The 19869-nt window shown below is 42.0% G+C and overlaps 1 protein-coding gene across 4 annotated transcripts in view; it reads left to right on the top strand.

Moving 5' to 3' along the window:
- The window catches only part of phldb2b (pleckstrin homology-like domain, family B, member 2b), a 36448-nt gene extending 17423 nt beyond the window's left edge, over positions 1-19025 (top strand). For 2 of the 4 annotated variants that reach the window (XM_080515013.1, XM_080515016.1), the window contains 18 exons: positions 1503-1687; positions 1909-3084; positions 5266-5637; positions 6193-6354; positions 6545-6682; positions 7865-7993; positions 8941-9096; positions 9546-9656; positions 9749-9823; positions 10367-10516; positions 11655-11798; positions 11970-12069; positions 13305-13455; positions 15483-15573; positions 15901-16047; positions 16470-16689; positions 16776-16861; positions 17367-19025. In XM_080515013.1, the coding sequence (XP_080371139.1) occupies positions 1503-1687; positions 1909-3084; positions 5266-5637; positions 6193-6354; positions 6545-6682; positions 7865-7993; positions 8941-9096; positions 9546-9656; positions 9749-9823; positions 10367-10516; positions 11655-11798; positions 11970-12069; positions 13305-13455; positions 15483-15573; positions 15901-16047; positions 16470-16689; positions 16776-16861; positions 17367-17507 (3734 nt within the window). In that variant the 3' untranslated portion in view covers positions 17508-19025. The remainder of the gene's footprint in view (positions 1-1502; positions 1688-1908; positions 3085-5265; positions 5638-6192; positions 6355-6544; positions 6683-7864; positions 7994-8940; positions 9097-9545; positions 9657-9748; positions 9824-10366; positions 10517-11654; positions 11799-11969; positions 12070-13304; positions 13456-15482; positions 15574-15900; positions 16048-16469; positions 16690-16775; positions 16862-17366) is intronic. The other 2 variants (XM_080515014.1, XM_080515015.1) reach the window with 2 other exon arrangements.
- The last annotated feature ends 844 nt before the right edge of the window (positions 19026-19869 follow it).

Below are 19869 nucleotides of genomic sequence, written 5' to 3'. Positions count from 1 at the left end.
ACAAGGAATGTACTCCTCTCATGTTTTCAAACATGCGCCAATAGTAAAATTGCAGCAGCCGCAGTCTTCAGTGTGATTCTTCAGACAAGCCAAGACCCACATGCTGACATGCGCACCTGAAGGAAGGACTCCCACACAAAGCACGAGCAGCATTGCATTGCTGAGAGAAGGGAAATTACAATAGAAGTGAAGTCGATCCACACCAGGCCTGCTGTGGGAATCTGTCCATGTATGGACACAAACACCCTGCTTGTGCGAGTGAGATGGTTTCTTCATCTTATGATGTCTTTCATTTTCTGCCCCGTTTCTCCTCCACCATGTAAGGCTTGACATTTTCTCATACAGGCTTATTTTCTGCCTAAAAAATATTTTCTACTGTACTAAATACTGTACTGGATTACTGTGGTTGAATATTCACAGTTGAAATGAAGTTTGTAAACAACTCAGTTCATTATGGACTTTTGTACAAATTAAAGGTATTTGTTCTTCTCAAACTGAGCCACCGTCTTCAGATGTATTAAAGCTTTTATGTGTGCGGGTGTGTGTGTGTGCGGGCCTGTTAAACACTGGGTGGTCTCATCTTGAACATTGTAGTAGCTCTTTTTCCACATAAAGACACACATGAAAAAAAAGACAGGTTCATCACATTTTGCTCTACTGATTATTTGCAGCTGCTTACTAGTTGATAGGATGTTTACGTCTAGATTTTCATTAGCCTGCTCAGAAAATACAATAGTGCTATCAGTTTTACTGAAATTCTTCAAATTTCTGCCATAAAGGTTAGTTTACCAAAATTCCAAAGTTCAAGCAAAGTTTCCGGCTCATATTCCTTTTTCAAATTTAGCAGGAACGAAGTCAAAACAGACGCTGTGCTGAAAAAAGACCCCCTCACTGCTGAAGCAGCCTTAAATAATAGGCTTTAGGAAGGGCGGGGGGCCTCTTGAGGGTACGGCAAAATATTCTGTGGTCTTTCTCATTTACCAAATCCCCGACTAAGGAACTGGAGTAAATCTGTTTGCTTTGGATATACCGGATGGTTTTGTGTGAATGTGTGAGCTGACTTCAATGCCAGCTGCGGGTTGTTTGGGTTGGGTTTGTTCTGCCAAGGGCTTCATTTGTGAATAGCTGCAGCGGCAGCTTCAGGTACACATACCACCTCCTGCCCTTGTTCTTCTCTGTATTTATGACCATTGGCCCCTCCCTATTTTCCCTCTTCTTTCTTTTTCTTTCTCTTTTTTCCCCTCAATTTTCCAAGAACTAACCAGAAATGATTTAATGCTTCTTCATCTCTTTGTATATTTATATTTCTCATCCCAGTGCCACAGTTGTATATTTTGTATGTCTATTATTCCTCCCACAGTTTCCCTGTTTGTACCTCTCTGATTCTAACTCTGTCTTTTCTCATGAATAATCTCCTCCTTGTTTGTTCATGTTTTCCCATTTATTTTTATTCCATATCCATCCCACTGACTTGATGTCCTTTCTTCTCGCTGCCCCTCCAGATTACCTGAAGTTTAGCAGCGACTATAGCCATGCAGTTGTCAGGGGCACCAGCAGTGCCAGAGGCATGCGATCAGCTTCTGAACTTCGGGACTTGATGGATACCCTGCAACGCAAGAAAATTGCCCTGGAAAACAGCCTGAGGGCAAATGGAAATGCCAACCCTTCTTACTTCAGTGTGACACAGGTTAGCCTTGAGTTATCACGGCTTAGCGGCGCTTTTGAAGTCTGTTTTGTTAGTCTGGATGCCTGTCTCGGCTGTAAGTGTCACGTTTTACATAGTGCCATTAATCTCCACCAACTTAGGGCTGCATATTTCTTTCTGTTGGCTAATGCTGCCATATCAAATCGATTTTATGCTGTATGTGTGCCTTTAAATCTTTTTTTTTTTCCCTTTATGTATTTCAGTCACCCCCCACCACACCTGTATCAAGTCTTTCCATATCATCCTCAGCCTATCAGGAGCAAGCCAGACGTTTTTATGCCTCAGATCGTTCCACGTCTTTAAAATCACCATCTCCTCTTTCCCCTGGGCGACGATCCGATCCTTCTTCTTCTAGCCGGCGGCTGCATAACCCGGCCTCCTCTCCTTTGCTGTCCATGTGGAACGGTGGAGGCTCCTCCACTTCTGTTCCCGGTAATGACAGCTTCCTCCTCTCTCTCCCTCCGCCATCGTCCTCCTCATCACGCTCTCCATCGACAGGAGGAGCTGTGAGCATGCCCTCAAGTCCCCGTCTGGGCCGCCGTAGCCATGGGAATCAAGAGCCATTGCCCAGCATTCGAACCAGGAAATACTCTGCGGGCTCGGTGACTGGGATGTTGGGCGGAGGCCACAGCTTGTCAATGCCACGCCTCTGTCCCTCCCCATCTCTCCGGGACAACGGCAATGGTGTGCTGACCTTGTCTACGCTGCCACCGCGACGGTCTGATACAGCAGGAGGATACAAATCAAGCAAAGACCATCATAATAACAGCCAGAAAGCCAGCCCTGACCTTAATTTCAATAACTACAGCCAACAAGCTTCAATCAGAAATCAAATACAAAACAATACTAATGGCGAAGGTGTTGTGTCTATCTCCCTCTCCACCGCGAAGATCTCATCAGTCACCGCTCATCCTGTCCCTCCAGTAAGTGCCCCACCAGACGTGACCATCCCTTCCAGGGCAGGGGGTTCCTCCTCTCCTCGCGTCGCCAAAAAACTCAGCCTGACCTCCACTAGTTCACTGGGTTCCATCAGCTCCACAAGTCCCGGCTCCTCAGAAACCGACAGACAATCAGGCCAGGTAGTCTCCCCAGGCACTGAGAGCTCTTTGGGTGAGAGGGAGAGACGAGCAGTGGGCCTCGAACTAAGTCCTGGAATGGGGCTTGGCGAGAGAAGGACTTCTTTTGGGAAAGCCGGGCTGGAACCTGGGATGGGCCTGGGGGAGAGGATGCAGTCATTTGGAAAGGCAGGGATTACCCCACCTGGAGGTTTCAGGGAACGACGCGGGAGCATCAGCTCACTGAGCGGGAAGGAAGAGTTGACAGACTACCACCAGCGGCAAAAAGAGGAGCGACTCCGTGAGCAGGAGGTGGAGAGACTGGTGAGTTCCGTTTTGTTCCAACATTTAGTCTTCAGTTTTTAACTTGAATTTGTTCTGCACGTGTGCAAGAAATGGTCGAGGTTTAGGAATGTGTCCCTTCAGAATAGCCGACTCAAGGGCCTCTCAAACATATTCTCCCAGGGAGCTCAGTGCACGAACACACACACACACACACACACACACACACACACACACACACACACACACACACACACACACACACACACACACACACACACACACACACACACACACACACACACACAGGGTTAAGAATAGTGTTGTTAGTATGGGCGAAGTGCCATGGGCATCTGTTCAGTGGCAAACCTCTCACTAGTGTGTGTGTGTGTGTGTGTGTGTGTGTGTGTGTGTGTGTGTGTGTGTGTGTGTGTGTGTGTGTGTGTGTGTGTGTGTGTGTGTGTGTGTGTGTGTGTGTGTGTGTGTTTATGTCAGTCATCTGGAGGTCCGCCCGGTGTGGTTTGCATGGCTCAAAAGCCTAAGAACACATCAGTTACATGTCGGTTTGAGAAACCAAGAAGATTACAGAGTCATTGTGTAGCAGGTGCATAAACACACAGATGCTCCACGCGTAACCAGGACCAGACTCGAAATCCCAAATTTCTTTCTCCAAATATGTCTCTCATTCACTTAGCCATATTCTGCCCACAGTCGTTTGAACTGTGAGAAATTCTTCTCTGAATCCTGCACAAACAAACCTTTGATCCATCAGGTTGACTGTGGTTTCCAGCTGCCTTCTGTGGCAGGTTTGAACTTCATGAATATATTGATCTCACATGAGGGATCATTTTTATTTTATCCGGTATTGTGTACCCAAAGTCCACAGTATTACATTTGATGTGGCGATTTGACAGTTTTTGGCACAACAAAGCAATAATTAGAGCATTGAAGTGAAATATTCTGACTTTCTAATAATTTTTTCAATGTTATATAATATAATTCAACAAGTAGGTCTTCGTTTTGCTGTTCAAATTCAGTATGATATGATAGTTGCCAAAGGCACTTACAGCACACGTTCATCATCTCCAAGACCTTGGGCCATCCTTCATTGTCTTAATTCTGTCTGCCATCTAGTGGTGGTTTTAACAAACTGCCATCTGGATGCTCACAAGAAATTTACTTCAGAAGCCGATCATGTAAATCCAAGTAAAAAGGAAGAAACGTGCTCAAGCAAAACACAAAAAAACTTGACAAGGTGGCACAGGCCCGTTTTCTCCTGGTTCACATTACACATTAGAAATGGCTGTGTATGTTTGCTTATATGTAATCTAACATTGAATGCAATATTTTGGAGTTGAATCCCCAGATGGATGTAATGGTCTATATTTTACCTCGGAAGCTGGGATCTTTCCTATATAGGATGTCAGCGTTGATGCTTTTTGAGACAGGCACTCAGCACAAACCTCACCTGGCTCAAATTCCTTCCTGGAGTACAATTGCCTGGAAAGTGTCTTGTTTCCTTGGTGGCAATGCACACTGCCACATTCCTGTGTTTGAAGTTATGGCCTGCTCCCATGTATCCGATCATAGTTGACAGCTGTCCACCTTCATATTAGCTCGGTCCTCTTTCTCACTTTCACACACATACACCTCTGTCTCGTGTTTTTTTCCCACTCTGTATCTAATATTACTTACACAGGGCTGCTGTGTGGATAATATGCGTCCCTCCCTCCAAGAGCTACAGCTGGGTGTATTTTGACTCTCTGCAGCCCCTGTAGCTCCTCACATATCATTTTGTTCAAGCAAGCAGGTCTGCGGAAAGAGAAACTTTAGCTTGAGGACAACACCTTGTGAGAGATGCCTTTTATTTCTCAGAATATAGATAGCTTTTACTCAAATGTATAGTATGTAAATCATATGAAAGGTAGTATCAATTGAATACTCGGACAATTTGAACTGAGCAAAGAGCTTGTGACAACTGGCTTCGGCAATGCTTCCTCAGGTAATCCGAGCACTGGTAACTCGATTTTCAATGAAGTATTTTCTCGAGCTGGTCTGACTCCTATTGTAACATTTTATTGTCTGATTGTGAAAATGCAACTTCAGTTTTGATCAAAGTCTATAATCATAGACTTCATTAGATCTTCTGTGAACTGGCAAATTTCTTGTCTTTAGACACTACTCACTGCTTATGTATTCACCGTAACTGTATGGTGATTTCAGGAGCGACAGCGACTGGAGACCATCCTGTCCCTCTGTTCAGAGCTGGGCAGGTCCGAGAGAGATGGAGACGGCACAGCGACAAGTCCCACTTCAGCTGTTGCAGACCTGCAGAAGATCAACCAGGAGCTTGAGAAGCTTCAGGTGAACGACGAAGACGACGACGACTTGCCCTCGGTCTTTTCGGACTCTTTATCCATGAACGGAAACGGGCACATCGGTTCCCCCGGCTCAGAGAATGGTTACTATGAAGGTGATCTGCAAGTGCGGCGGAGGCGCAACAGTGGCCAGAGAGACAACCGGGCGGAATCACCTGCCGTCAGCCTGCGAAGCTTCGCCCCCTCCCCGTCTCCACGAGCTCAGATAAGGAACGAGGTATGGGAAATGGGACTCATTTAGATTCTCATTTATACAAATATTAATAAAATGTGTTGGGGTTTTTTGTGTGTGTGTGTGGAAGGGACTCAGGTGTAGTAGTAGCATCTGACAGATATTATTCAGGATTAATGTGGAATGTGTTCATGCTCTTTATTCTTTTTGAAACACATGAGGGTGACGGGGATTGCTGGCGTTAATGCAGCTTTCACATCCACAGATGGGAGATATTTACAGCCCATTTATTAGATTAGAGGAGGCCAAGTGTTACCATTTTAAATTGACAGCTGGTGTTTGCATGTGTGTGTGTTTGTGACTGCCCACATTTATGTGAAGAACAGAAATGCATGGAGAAGGTTTTGCATCGATACCATAAAGCTGAGATATTGCAATCTTCAATACAGAATCAATTTATTTGCTCTATAAAAATTTGCATAATACATAAGTCATTCATGAGTTGAATACTAACCAAAAATCCAAACCATGTCTAATCAATATGAATAGACATTTAACTGTTTAAATCAGCTGATATAGTGAAGATGTTGTTGTCGTCAGGCTTTAGATGAAGCATCTCGCTGCCGTGGACACAATCTGATGCCTTCAGAGGAGGAAGTGAGGCGAGTGGAAGAGGAGAGGATCCAGGTGCTGAACAACTTGGAAGAGCTGGAACAAAAAATCAAAGAGCTGGATAACCAAATGGAGGAATCTGCCCGAGAGGTACAAACAACAAGGAAGAGGACTTACTCCACCATAGCAGTTTATTTAGGATTTTGTTTTGCTTTTGTAAGAAATAAGAACTTTGAATTCTCCAGCACATTGTCAAGTTTATAATGCACATTACTTTGTTGGTAATGTCGAAATGGCTTCTGCTCTGAGTCACTGCAAGAGGTTTCTTTCTGTCTTCAAGGTGGAGGTGGAGCGAGCTCTGGTCGAGGCGGAACAAGAGTCAGAGGTCGCGGCTCTCCAACAAGAAAAAGATGCATTGGAGGCACTTCACAACAAGATGGCTGACCTCGAGACCAAGTCCCAGCAAGAAAAAGAAAAGGTAATTTATTGGCTGTAGACAACTGTGATACAAAGGAAAGTAAAATGTTCAAATGTCCATTAAAGTGGTTGGAAGACCTGTGTTAGTTTGGCAACTACAGATTATGGTGTCTAATGATACTTTTCTTTTTTACTATGGTTTATTTTTCACTCCACTGAGACATTGGTATAAGATATCATGCAAACATACTGACAAGTGCAAAAACAACTTTTAGGTTTTTCTAACCCGAACATCCAAAAAATGGACTTACTTTCAACTTTCACCATGAATTTCCCTTGCCATGGTGTAGGTATGGAAATGGTACTGAAAACCAATAAGTAACTCCCACCCTCCCATATATTGGGGGGGGGGGGGTCATGTGACTAACTGGTAGGTGATAATCCTTCTCATGCTGTCCCTGCTCCAAATATATACCTGCTAATACAGGCCAGGGTGTAGCGGTCACCAAGTGATCCTATCTTGCACACACTGCTACAAGATTGCACTGGTGTGTGTGTGCTTGGTTCCGTTTAGAACCAGGCTTTTATCCTCTGTTGGACTGAGTCCTGGTCTCACAATGAAATTTCCATCCACCAACAGCCTGTAGATAGTGTCAATGGTGAAATTCCATCAAGGTACTGATAGAAAAAGAAATGAATTTATAGTTGCGTGTATCCCCTGGACTAAAGAAGAGATCAGTTTGTTTGCGAGCACAGATTTTGAGCGCCTGTGTATGGATGTTATGTACAGAAAGTACCATTAATGTGATAGTTAACCCTCTACTGAGCCATCCCATGCATCCCCTCTCTCTTGTCACCCATTTCCTAAGTCATGCATATCCCGACGGACCTAAACAAAGTAACAAAACATAAGGTTTTGAGCACACCACATCCTCACTGTCATTTCTTTACAATTCATACAATCAGTTTTTCTACCGTTTCCCTTCCATCCCCCTCCCTCCAGGCCAGCCCCACTGACCTGGTCTGCCGTAGTTACTAACTGTGGCTCCCCAGTCCTAACTAACTTTGCCATCCTCTCTCTGTCCTGTGTGTGTGTGTGTGTGTGTGTGTGTGTGTGTGTGTGCTTGTTTTTTTGTTTTTTTTGTTTTTTTGTATTCCTATGTACACATACACCAATGTGTACATGGTGCACATTTCCTCATGTGTGTGCACCTACGTGTATGCACTTGTGAATGTGTGCCAGGCGTGTGAGTTGCTGCAGGCAGAGAAAGGCAGAGTAGAGAGGTTGGCTCAGAGTGTGTGTGAGCAGCGCTCCCAGCTGGACAGCTGCCCTGAAGCCACCAAGGAGCCCCTGCAGGAGCAGCTAGCCAGGGTCAGTACACACACACATGCACACTTACACACTTATACGCGATGCAGACACATATAACCTGATATGTGTAAGCAGAACGCCAATAGCGTTGAAGAAAAGAAAGAAACACTTTATGAAAGTTGACTTGTAGCCTCAAACAGGCTATATAAAAGGGGCTATTGACAGAGGAAAAGAACAATAGAGACACATTCAGCAAAATCTAGATTCAAGACAGCATATTTATATATCTTTTCTATGAGCAGATGTAAGCGCATGTCAACAAAGACACATCTTTTGAACAAACTTTTTCCACAGCCGCCACACAGTCATCTTTAATCTTTCTCCATGGTTCTTCTTCTCACTTTCTTAACCACCACTTGTTTTTCCACATGTTTCCGTTTCATCTGATTTTCATGTGGTGTTTATAGAACTACAATCACATCTGGGCATAGAGTTTTTTGTGTGTTTTTTTTGTGTTTTTTTACATGACAGTATTTAATTTAAACAGATTTCCTAAAATAATGACTTTTTTCAACTGTCTGTATTTTTTTTTGAAAGCTTTGCTACATGTGACTTGTTGCATGTTTTGAGTGTCGGTGTCTGTATGACCAGGCAGCGTTCGTGATGCAACCGAATCCTCTTGGCCTGGTTTGTTTGTCTTTTTCAGGTCCGTGTGGCCCAGAATGGCTTCTTTATCGTTACGTGCACACATATCTCTTTTCACTGAAAAAGCAGTAAATTTTTACACAGCTTCTAAAATAAGTGGAAATGTATGAAGTGGTTTTCTTGTGGGATGCCATCTGTGTGGGCTTGCATGTGCACTTGGGCCTTCTCCAGTTTGCATTTGTACGACAAAAGCATGTGCAGTTGGCTTTCTGATGCAAAAGTACATTTAATTGACTTGATGAATTTCATCAGTGAGTTGTTTTTTTTTTTTCGTTTGGTTTTGTTTTGTTTTTATGTTTCAGGACTGTGAGGTGCTCGAGGCTGAGACAAAACGCTTTGAGGACTTGGAGTTTCAGCAGCTGGAGAAAGAGAGCAGGCAGGATGAGGAGAAGGAAACTCATACACAACAGCTTCTCCGGGATATTGCAGACTACCAGCGCAGCTCTGTCACTCGCAAGGTAACAGAACAATAAGAGTGTATGTAAAATGAATCTGTATTTGTAAAATGGACATCAGTTTTAATATATTAGGCCCAGTTAGACCTGTGGATTGCGAGATCAGCCGTATGTTCGGTCAAGCAGCTACAGTAACTGTCGTTGTGAAGAGAGAGCTGAGCAGTAAGGCAAAGCTCTGTGGTCTGTCCCCACTATCATCTGTCATGGACCAAAATGATGATATGATGGATAAAAGCACCGAGGATTTTTCTTTGCTGGCGTCCCTCCTCTTGATACGAGTGAGGAGCGACTCACAGTCCAGCCGTTTCTCCTCCACGTCCACAGTCAGTCTACTGAGTGAACATGTCCTACTACGAGGAGACAGAAAGAGATACTTCTTTATACTCTCAATTTAAAAGCAGTATAATCAAGCTATAAACACATAATGGGCTCGTTCTACCCCGTTTTTTCAGGAGCGGCTCCTCATCCTGAAGAAGCAGGCAGCACAGATTTCCCAACAAGCTCAGCGAGAAAAGGAAAGCTTCTTGAAAGAAAAGAACACCCTTGAATCAATGCTGCAAAGAGTATGTTGACACATATATACATGAGAGTGTCCCGGCCCGTTAAGAATGGTGTTTTTAAACATCTTTTTTTTTTTTTTTTTTTTTTTTTTTAGGAAAAAGAAAACCTTGTTTTGCTGGAACGAAAATATACCGACCTCACTGGTGGCCGGAGTTTCAGTCTTAGGGAGGTACGTGTGCCTGGCAGCAATTCTCCTCTTTGAATCCCATTTGAAAAGCTCCTTGGCTGGGTAGAAACCTGGTTATCTTAATCACTGGGATTTCCCTCTCTCCTTGATAGGAGACAGCTTTTTTAGCTGATGTGTGTCAGTCCTCGCTTTCTTCTATTTTTCTCAAGAACGCTGAGGTACAATTGTCTCGGCGCACTAAAACAAATTCTGTCTGTTTCATCTTAATCGTTAAGATCCGTGCACTCTTTTTAATGTGCTGGCATGTGTTGGTTTCTTGCACCAGAGGAAATGTTACCGGATTCGTATGGACATATAATCAATTAATTGTAAGCACAGCTTCCTCGTGCATTTGTAATTGATACTGACATTCACTTGTAGAAACGTTTGTTGTCATGATTGTGTTACCAGTGCACCACGTTTCCACAATAATCACCAAGTCCTGCATCATTCTAACAACTAATTTACACCCAATGCGGCTGACTCACTCCATGCTATGCCTCACCCTTTTCTCTCTCCCCCATTTCTCTATATAATACCCCACAGGGCTATGTCACAGTCAGTGAACTCAATGAGCTTTATTCACAACTTGGGCACAACCCTAAACCTCCCCCCTCCCTCAATGTGGCCAAGGCCTCCCCTGAGTCCGAGGGAAACCGTTCCCTCGATGACGACACCAAACCAACGGAGGACGAGGTGTGTGTAGTCACGTCAACGGTTTCTGTGTGTATAGATAAGTACACAGCTGTAGCTGAGGGTGTGGAATATTTTCCCCCAATTGGCTTCTTTCTTTGGGACCGTTTCACTTTTTTTTGTTCTTTTCTTCTTTTCAAAGATCTATCATTCCCCCTCACCTGCCGACTGTCACTCCTCTTCTTCCTCCTCTTCTTCTTCCTCTTCTTCTTCTTCCTCCTCCTCCTCTCATTTAAATCCCCGCCCTGCCACCAAAACTCCCTCTGTGCATTGGCCAGAGATCATGGTGACATACCGAGACCCTTCTCCCCTTCCTGACTCTCCCCCACCTCCCCTTCCTGTCAAAAAGCACCATCAGCAACACAGGCAGGTAATGTGTGTGTGAGTGGCTGTGCGTATAAATACTCACCAGACATTTCATTAGGTACACGTGTACAACCAAATGTAGTATTTTCTTGCTTTATATCATAGGAGAGGAAATATTTAGTCAAAATATTGGTCATTGTCACACAAATGAGTTGTCACATTCATGATATCTTACCACTAATAGACATTGTTAAAGGTTGTTAGTTAATAAAACGTTGAAATCATTACATCAATAGTTTAGCAGCAAGACATTGAATTGCAATGAGAGATATTTTACTGTTTTTCGTGTGGGTTTGAATGCACATTGTGGCTATTATTTACATGCATGATATGAAGTTACTGTTGTTGACCTGGAATTCAAGTTTTCAAACAACCTGGTGGATTTCACATTCAATTTCTTCAAAAAGAGAATACGTTTTGGGAGACTGTGTTCACTGGACTGGTAAACAATGCTTTAGGCTTCCACCACAAATTGGAATGAATGATTAAAATAAAAATAAAAGGTGTGACAAAAGTTTGTTTCTGAGCTGAACTACACTTTTTTGAATGGGAGCTGACCTATTGCCATACATAGAGGAGCAAAATATGAGCACTTCTGAATGTGATGCAATCCAGAGAAACACCACTGCTAATTGAAACACTTAAACACTTATTTTTGACTGAAGAAGACAGTGCTGTTTGAAGGAAAATAAAATGAACTGCGATATTGTGGTAACACTGAACAGTGAGCGAGGAATGACTGTGCACGGTTTTCCTATTCTGTCTGTTCGATTAGCATTTCCGTTTGATGGAGGAGAGGAAGCGGTCAGAGAGAGAAGGGGGATCACATCTAAGTGGCACTTTACCCCGAAAGAAAACGACTCCCACCATGAACCCCCAATTCACATGTGCAACGCTTGGACGCAGTTTTCCTACCAAGGTAAAAACATGTAAGCACCATGTGTGCATTAATAGAACAAAAAGGTGCTGATTATGTAAGCTTGGACTTTTTTTTTTTTGTCTTAACATTGCTTGCAATTTCTAACTTTTTTATTTGTATTTGCTTCATGTAGTTTATACTGTGAATTGCAACTTCTTGATTCATCTATAGTCTCATCAGCCTCTGGTTCAGAGTACAAGCTGTGGCAGTATTCTTCCAAGAATCTTCTCCTTATCCAGCAAGGAAACTGAGTCTCGCCGTCTTCATAAAGGTACAAACAAGCACACCAGGAAACAATCCAGACAAAAATCCACATGGAGGCTAATACATGAACAAATACATTATATTTATCACCTTTTAGGAACATTGACTTACAATTAATCCTTTCTTGGAAGGATGTTTTCTGTAACACTTAACAGAAAGTAGCTCTCGTGTACACTGTGTATTCAGATTGATGTTCTCGTAGCTGTAATGCACACACTCCACACACACACACACACACACACACACTCACACATACACACGCACACACTGCGTTTTGTGGTTTTGGGTGTGCACTTCACTACATTTTGATAAATGACACTGTTTCATTTGTTTATCCGTTGCTGAAGATAGTGGAGGAATGTGAGTGGAAGATGGAAGCCACTTCAAGTGGTGTAAACTGTGTGTATATGGAATCTGAAGTATATGTGTGTTATGGTCACTCAACCAGCCTCCTGCCATCTCTAACTAAATCTAATAATTTGTCATAACCCTTACAATAATCTCCATGTCTGATGAAACAATACCTCAAATCTGTAACACACAGTGTGTGCAGCAGATGTGGTGATTTTCTCCGTAACTACAAACACAGTCGCCTTAGGTTTTGTTCAGTTCAAGACCGTTTTCGTTGCCCCTTTTGAGGACAGATGTGCATATATTTGCATTTTTCTCGGTTTTGGGTTGTTGTTGTTACTTTTTCTCTAAGTATCTTGTGCCTCGTGTTTATTTGGGTTGCTATTTTCCTTCCGGGCACTGGCACGTGTATCTGATCCCTTCAGTCCCTTTGGTCTCCTAATCTGGCTCATCAAATGGGTGTGCCTGCTTCCAGACGATATCAGTTTTTTGGTGTGCGTCTCTTCCTGTAGCCAGAGGCGGCATGAGTCTCTCTTCACAGTGTCCACTCTGTGACTGCTTCTTTGAAAGTTGCATTTTCTATTCAGACATCTCTGGACTACGTTGGACTTTGGACTATTTTTCTTTTTTAATTTGGGGTTTTGTGTGCATGTGTGTTTTCCTTTTCGGACACAATTCCCCCTAAAGTTACCCTATTGTTATTCCCTTAATTTCTTGAGAGGTTAAAGAACAGTTGTCACAGTGGCGGGGCATTGTGATATGAAATTAAAGCCATCTGGGCAACCTGTCTCAGAGGAAGCGACACAGACAGGTAGAAAACATACAAACAGACGGAAAGGAACTCTTAATTGTTGATAAAAATGTCATTCTTTTTTTTTTTTATCTCCCCAGGTCCTTCCAGCTCCCGGGCAGCCTCACAGACAAATGTCTACCTCGATGCCTTCGGCTACCGCGATAACCAGGCCTTCGACACGATGAGTGTGGACAGCAGCGACTCCATCGAAACCAGCATCTCTGCCTGCTCGCCAGACAATGTCTCCAGGTACTTTGTGGCCCAGTTGTATTGTTTTGCAAGTATCGACATGCATGACTTTTCTCAGAAAGTTCATAAACTTGGGGGAAAAAAAACAAGATGTTTGAAATACGAAATGAAATGAAAAACACGAGCATGGACAGATAATGAAAAACATGAAAATGTCTCTTTGTTTTCATAATGTGAAGCATATATTTATTATTATGAGAACAATAGGAGACATCAAAGAAAGAGAAAATCTGATAATGTAAGAAGTGTGTGGAGAGTTTCCCTCTTCGGAGGTTTGATTGTGCGAAGCTTTTGTGTTGTAGGAGCTAAGGGGACTCTTGATTAGTGCAGCTGAGATCAGGTTACAGAAGACAGAAAGAAAGCATTTGAAAGCATGTGTGTTCACGGGTCAGCCCCCTCAGGATGAGATGAACTGAATGAATGAGTGTGGAGGTACTTTTTGGGGCTCCAGGCCCCCTGTCCAGACTAAAACCATGTGTGCCGGCTCTCCTCCTCTGGAATTGTATAGTGGTTGCATCTTTTCTCTCCCCTCCTTTTGTTCCTGAATGGTTTGGTCTCGTTCGAGCACATTTCAAACCATTTGCAGACTGACCGTTCTGCGTTGGAAGTTTTCCTCCAACGGGCTGCTTTTGTGATCCTCAGTATGGCTCCATCTGTTTTGGCTTGCAGCAGCTTAGGTCGGACTGAGAGATACGTTCGAGAACGTGAACCAGGATCAGACAGCAAAATAGTCCTATGATCAAAGTAACTTTTTATTCAATATTTTTTATTTTTTACAATTTTTGCCCATAATGTGTCCAGTTTGGGGAGATACAATTTTGAACTGAGATAAAGTTTGTTCTAATTTGAAGAAGAAACTTTGAGGGGGACTGTGTTACAATGACTGCAGTTCCCTCTCATCGATTAAGGTAAGGCAATGCAAGAGAGCATGATGAACACAGTTGCGGGTAAATGTTGCCGTCAGATCACAGATAAGATAGATGAATGTTCATCGTAACGAAGGATATTCGCAAGGGAATAATATTTGTTGCAAAAAAAAAAAAGTGCTGTATACAAATCTGACTAACAGTGCTGTTAAGAGGACTAATCTGATTTAGCTTTTAGTTGTGTGTTGATTATCATCATTATGTACTTTGCACATCTAAAGTGATTCATCCAAATTCATTACTGTGGGGATAACTTGCCACTGAACTGTGAAAGTACCAGAGAGCGGGAAAAAGTTATTTTCACTGCTGGCTGTTGTTTTGGGTTTTTGCTCCAAATTATACCTCCGCCTGTCACTCCTTTTTTACTCGGGGTACCCTGCTTTCCTCCCCCTGGTCTCCCCCTCATGATTTGTTTATACATAAGTTCTGACATCATTGTATATTAACACCGGGCATTCATTTCCTTTTGGCTGAAGATAAAAGCGGGCGCGCGCGTGTGTGTGTGTGTGCGTGCGTGCGTGCGTGCGTGCGTCAGGACAAGTCACTTATGAGAGAACACATAACACAGCAATAAATTAGATTAGTTTACATTGTTTAATGTGACGAAGCCTCACACAGCCAAATCCACATGTTTTCCCTGCGATGTGAGTCAAGAATGCGCATCATGTGTAGAGCAGCTGTGTGCTCGACCTGAAAGATGGAAGAAATAACGCGAAAGAGCGAGAAAAGCTTTTAACTGATTTGACAACCGCAGCTTTCGTTCAAATGTATTTCCTCTTAGTTTAGCTCAAAACAGCAGTTAATCAACAGTATTCTCAGGGGAATTTTGCCTTTCAGCCATAATTCCAAGAAAAAGAAAGAAAGATCACAGTTCTGCTTTTCTTTTGCGTAGTCGTTCACACACAACCAGTCCCAAAAGTATATTTCAATGACTAATTTTAGAGAAAAGTCCACAATAAATCTCTGACTTATATTGGCTTGTCTCGTTGCAGCAGATCTCACTTGTGCTTCATTCACATCGTTCTGGTAGTTTTCCATGTTGCAAATAAGTTGTTTCCACTTTCTTTCTGATGTTTGTGTCGTGTGTGCTTGTGTGCCCAGTGCCAGTACGTCTAACATGGCGAAGCTCGAGGAGATGGAGCGTCTTTTAAGGGAGGCGCAGGCCGAGAAAAGCCGCCTCATCGAACACAAGGTCAGTTTGATTTAAATACGCAGACAAATGGAAAAGGAATACACACGGTGATGCAATGATACCGACAATGTCTCTCTGACCCTATCGCTTTCTGTGCGGCATTGGTGCTTCGTTTGTGTATTGGTTTACTCCAGGTTCCCTCTGTGGGCTTGAGTCGGATAAGCAGTGTAAAAAATGGATGGATTGATGTAAAAGCTATTGTGCATAGTAGCCAACTGGGATATTTTCTTCTGGCAAAAGGATAGCCTGTATAAGAACAAACTTCACAACTCGTCAGGGAATTATAGAGTCGCACCTGCATCAACTAAATGATCTACTTTTTCTTAGGAGCAAGAAATGGAAATACGAAAGCAGGCCCTGGACGACGAAAGAAGACGGAGGGAGGACCTGGAGAAAAGGTTACAGGAGGAAACAAGTAGACGGCAGAAACTTATCGACCGAGAGGTGAAGCTGCGAGAAAAGCAGCGAGCGCAGGTAAAGAGGACAAGACAGCGCTGTGGATGCTAACCTCCATGTTTATCAGTATCAGCGAGGCTCAATTACCTTCAAGCTGTGATTCCATTGAGTTTGCCCATTGCTTCATTTCTGTTTTGGTTTTTCAAACTGTTTTTGTAGCCACATTTTGTGCATATTTCTCTCCTCCTGTGTGGTTTCAATCACAACGCCGCTGACGGTTCTTCTTACAAGCCTCATTTATCATCTTTATTTCTTTCTCCTGAATCCTCAGCTGCTGGCAGCACAACAAAGAATCTGGCTCTTTTATGTTTCTCAGCATATGATGTGCATCTGCACCATTTGTATGAATTATTAAAAAAAGATTTAAAAAATACCAAAAAGAATGTTTGAGTACACCAGCGTCACCTCTTCCATGTGTTTGCTCTCTGCTTCCATTCCAGTCACGGCCTCTGACGCGCTACCTGCCAGTGAGGAAAGATGACTTCGACTTGCGGGCTCACATCGAGTCCGCCGGCCACAGCACCGACACGTGCTTCCACTTGTCCATCTCAGAAAAGACCTGCCGGGGTTACCTGGTCAAGATGGGGGGGAAAATCAAGACATGGAAGAAACGCTGGTTCGTCTTCGACCGCAACCGACGCACACTCTCCTACTATTCAGGTAAGACTCAAATGCATGAAGATACAGTCCGTCTGCACATATTTCTAAATTGCATATCTGTATTTATTTGTTTTTCTCTTCTGCAGACAAACATGAAGCGAAGCTGAAAGGAGTCATTTACTTCCAAGCTATTGAAGAAGTGTATTATGACCACTTGAAGAATGCACATAAGGTAATTGGTGAAAATGCTTGTATATTACACATGTGCATCTCAAAAAGTAAATACCCACTATTTCATTTTTGCCATGATTTAATTCGGATTGTGAATCCTCCCTATACTTCAGTTTCAGTAGACACAAACTGAACTTCTTCTTTTATTGTCACAAAAATCTAAAACCACATCTTTAAATGCTTTTAAAAAAAAAGATTTTTCCTCTATTTTTTAACTGGTCCATAGTTACCTCAAAAATGTCTTTATAAAAAATCGTGAATTTATTTTATAGTAAAATATTTTATGAATCAGCAAATTACTGACACTTGTGCTATTTTCTAAATGTTGTTGGCTAAACCAATTAAACCTTCTGTTATTTCCCTACTTACTTAATGTTATGTTATTTTTTTCGGTTTGTTTATTTTCAATACGCCACTACGACTGTGGTTTGGACCACACGAAGCTATGTAAAAATAATGGATGTTATAGTCAATCTTCAACCTTTATTCTTTATTATCTTCCTCAGAGTCCAAACCCGTCCCTGACCTTCAGCGTGAAGACACATGATCGCGTCTACTACATGGTTGCTCCCTCCCCTGAGGCCATGAGGATCTGGATGGACGTGATTGTTACGGGTGCTGAAGGATACACACAGTTCATGGTGTAGTGAAGGTGTAGTTGCACCTGCGCGTGCCAACATCACCCGGTCCTTTGGGTCTGTGAAGACGACATTTTCAAGTTCTTTTTTTCCGAAGAAAGGATTACATTTTTACAATGTAGTTCATTGACTGCCGAGAAGCAAAGTCCAGGAGTCCTGAACTGTACTTCAGTGTGTCCCTCTGCCTTGTTTACTCAGCCTCACTTGTGTGTGAGTTAAACATTTTCTTGCAAGAGGACGAAACTATCACTTTATGTCTCTTGTTGGCGAGGAGGTTTTTTTTGTTTTTTGTTTTTTATAACCAACCACTGGATTAATCTGATCACCTGTTGGAGCTTCCAAGTTCTTTTGTGCCCAATATCATATAACCAGTCTCAACAATTCCTATATGTCATGAAAGAGCAAGAACAGTTTGACATTATTGTTGTACAGAGGGAATAACGCATACAAATCTGTTCTGATTGTGATTTAACAATATCATTTTATGCAACATTGCTGTTGCATTCTCAGGTCTTAATTCTGTACACTGATGTGTGTGTGCACATCGTATCCTCATGTGTGTACAGTAAATATACTTGTGATAAAGAAGTGCCTGTTCAGTCTGCACATTTCTAACCAATGTAGCTCCGAGGTGCTATTATTACATGTAATTACAAGATGTAATGTAGGGTTACAGACTATTACTTGTGGTTACCGTGCTGGGTTTAATAGTATTCCCACAGACTTTGAAACAAAGCTTCAATTGCTGAAAGAATAACAAGCGATCCACCATTAGCATGAGGACTTTTAACTTTAGCAATGTTGGTATAACTGTACATTTTTTATTATTATGGTGTAGTTAGTTTTAAAATAGTTTCAATCCATTATTAACTCAAGTCCTATTTGGGCCTTTTTCATCACAGTTCTTGTGTCAGTATTTTTGTATATCTACAGTACAAATGCCAAAATATCGGAGATGTTAGAATTGAGCTTGTGGATGCCCAGCCACTAAAATCTATGGTACATCTTTTCACCAGTCCTCAAAACTGACTGGTTATTGTGCTGCTTTTGTCCACTAGTTTTCAGTTTAACACATTTATTGAAAGAAATGTAATATTTCTCTACAAATGAGTAGCCCCACCCTTTATCAACAAAGCTGCTTTTTTGGTGTGTTTAATGAAGCTGCCTGATATGTAATATATCTGCTCGTGCATTTCTCGCTTTGCTTCTTGGCATTGTTTATTTGCTTTTTGACCAAAGTATGTTCATTTGGTGAGATGTATATGTGGTTTTATTGCTTTGACTTCTCTTTATATACAGCGAGAACAAAAGTATATATATATTCTGTTTTGTCACGTTATACCAAGAACATAGGTCAGTTTTTACCAGCTAACCAAATGTTACTGTTGAAGCTTCCATGAGTTTGTTTCATCATATATTTTAGTTTTTATAATTATTTTCATGTTGATCCTACTGTATTTATGCCATTACCAATGCATGTATCTTAATTTCGTATTCCCTTATGAACAATAAAAATGCTATATTTTACCTCTTGAACTGAGTTTATTCTGGAAGGGGACTCAACACATAGTGGCATGTTTGAAGGAGATTGAAAAGTATTAAAATTCCAGATATTCTTTCTTGGAACCATTTAGAGTGACATCCATCTTCCTTATCGAACATGCCCGTCTCAAAATAATTTCACGGAAGATTAGAACCAATTTTTTCAAATTGAAATGCTTTGAAAAACTTTGTGCTCAGCAAGAAGTATTTTATTTGTATTTTACCGAGAAATTAATACTAATAAATAAGTGCTTGTATGGCCAATGAGCCACAAACATCACAGTGTTCGGAGAAAAATCCAGTGCAATGTTATGTCTCTATAAGTGAAATGTAATATAATTTTGAGCAAGGAATTTGTAGGAATGTTGGAAAAAATCAAAAAAACTCTGATATAAGTTAATCAGGTGATAGAGCGCCCCTCTGTGGATGGTGTCTATACTCACTGAAAAACACCCCGAAGGCTCATTATTGTGTAGTTTTATACAATTCTGACCCCCTTTCACGAGTATTACCATTACGTTTTGATGGTTTTTCTTAAGTCTGAGCATGTGTACATGCCTCAAAAGTAACCGTATGGACATACATATACCTTTTTTTAAAGGTGCAGTAAGTTTTCAGATTTTAAGTGCACAGCTTCTCGGCGTGTATTCAAGTGACAGAGTAAACCTTTTAGGAAGGATGTGGTTTTTTGGGGCGGAAAATGATCAAGAGTGAAACCATGAGAAAGTGGAGCTTCTGATATATAATGATCATCTTAAGTTGGATAAAGTGTTAAAGTGTTTTGGTAGTTCATTGTGTTGAACAGATACAATTAATCTGGATTTTATCA

Source organism: Blennius ocellaris, assembly GCF_963422515.1.
Source record: "Blennius ocellaris genome assembly, chromosome: 19".
NCBI lineage: Eukaryota > Metazoa > Chordata > Actinopteri > Blenniiformes > Blenniidae > Blennius > Blennius ocellaris.
The sequence above is the reverse complement of the archived record's forward strand: the minus strand, read 5'-3'. Positions and strand labels throughout refer to the sequence as shown.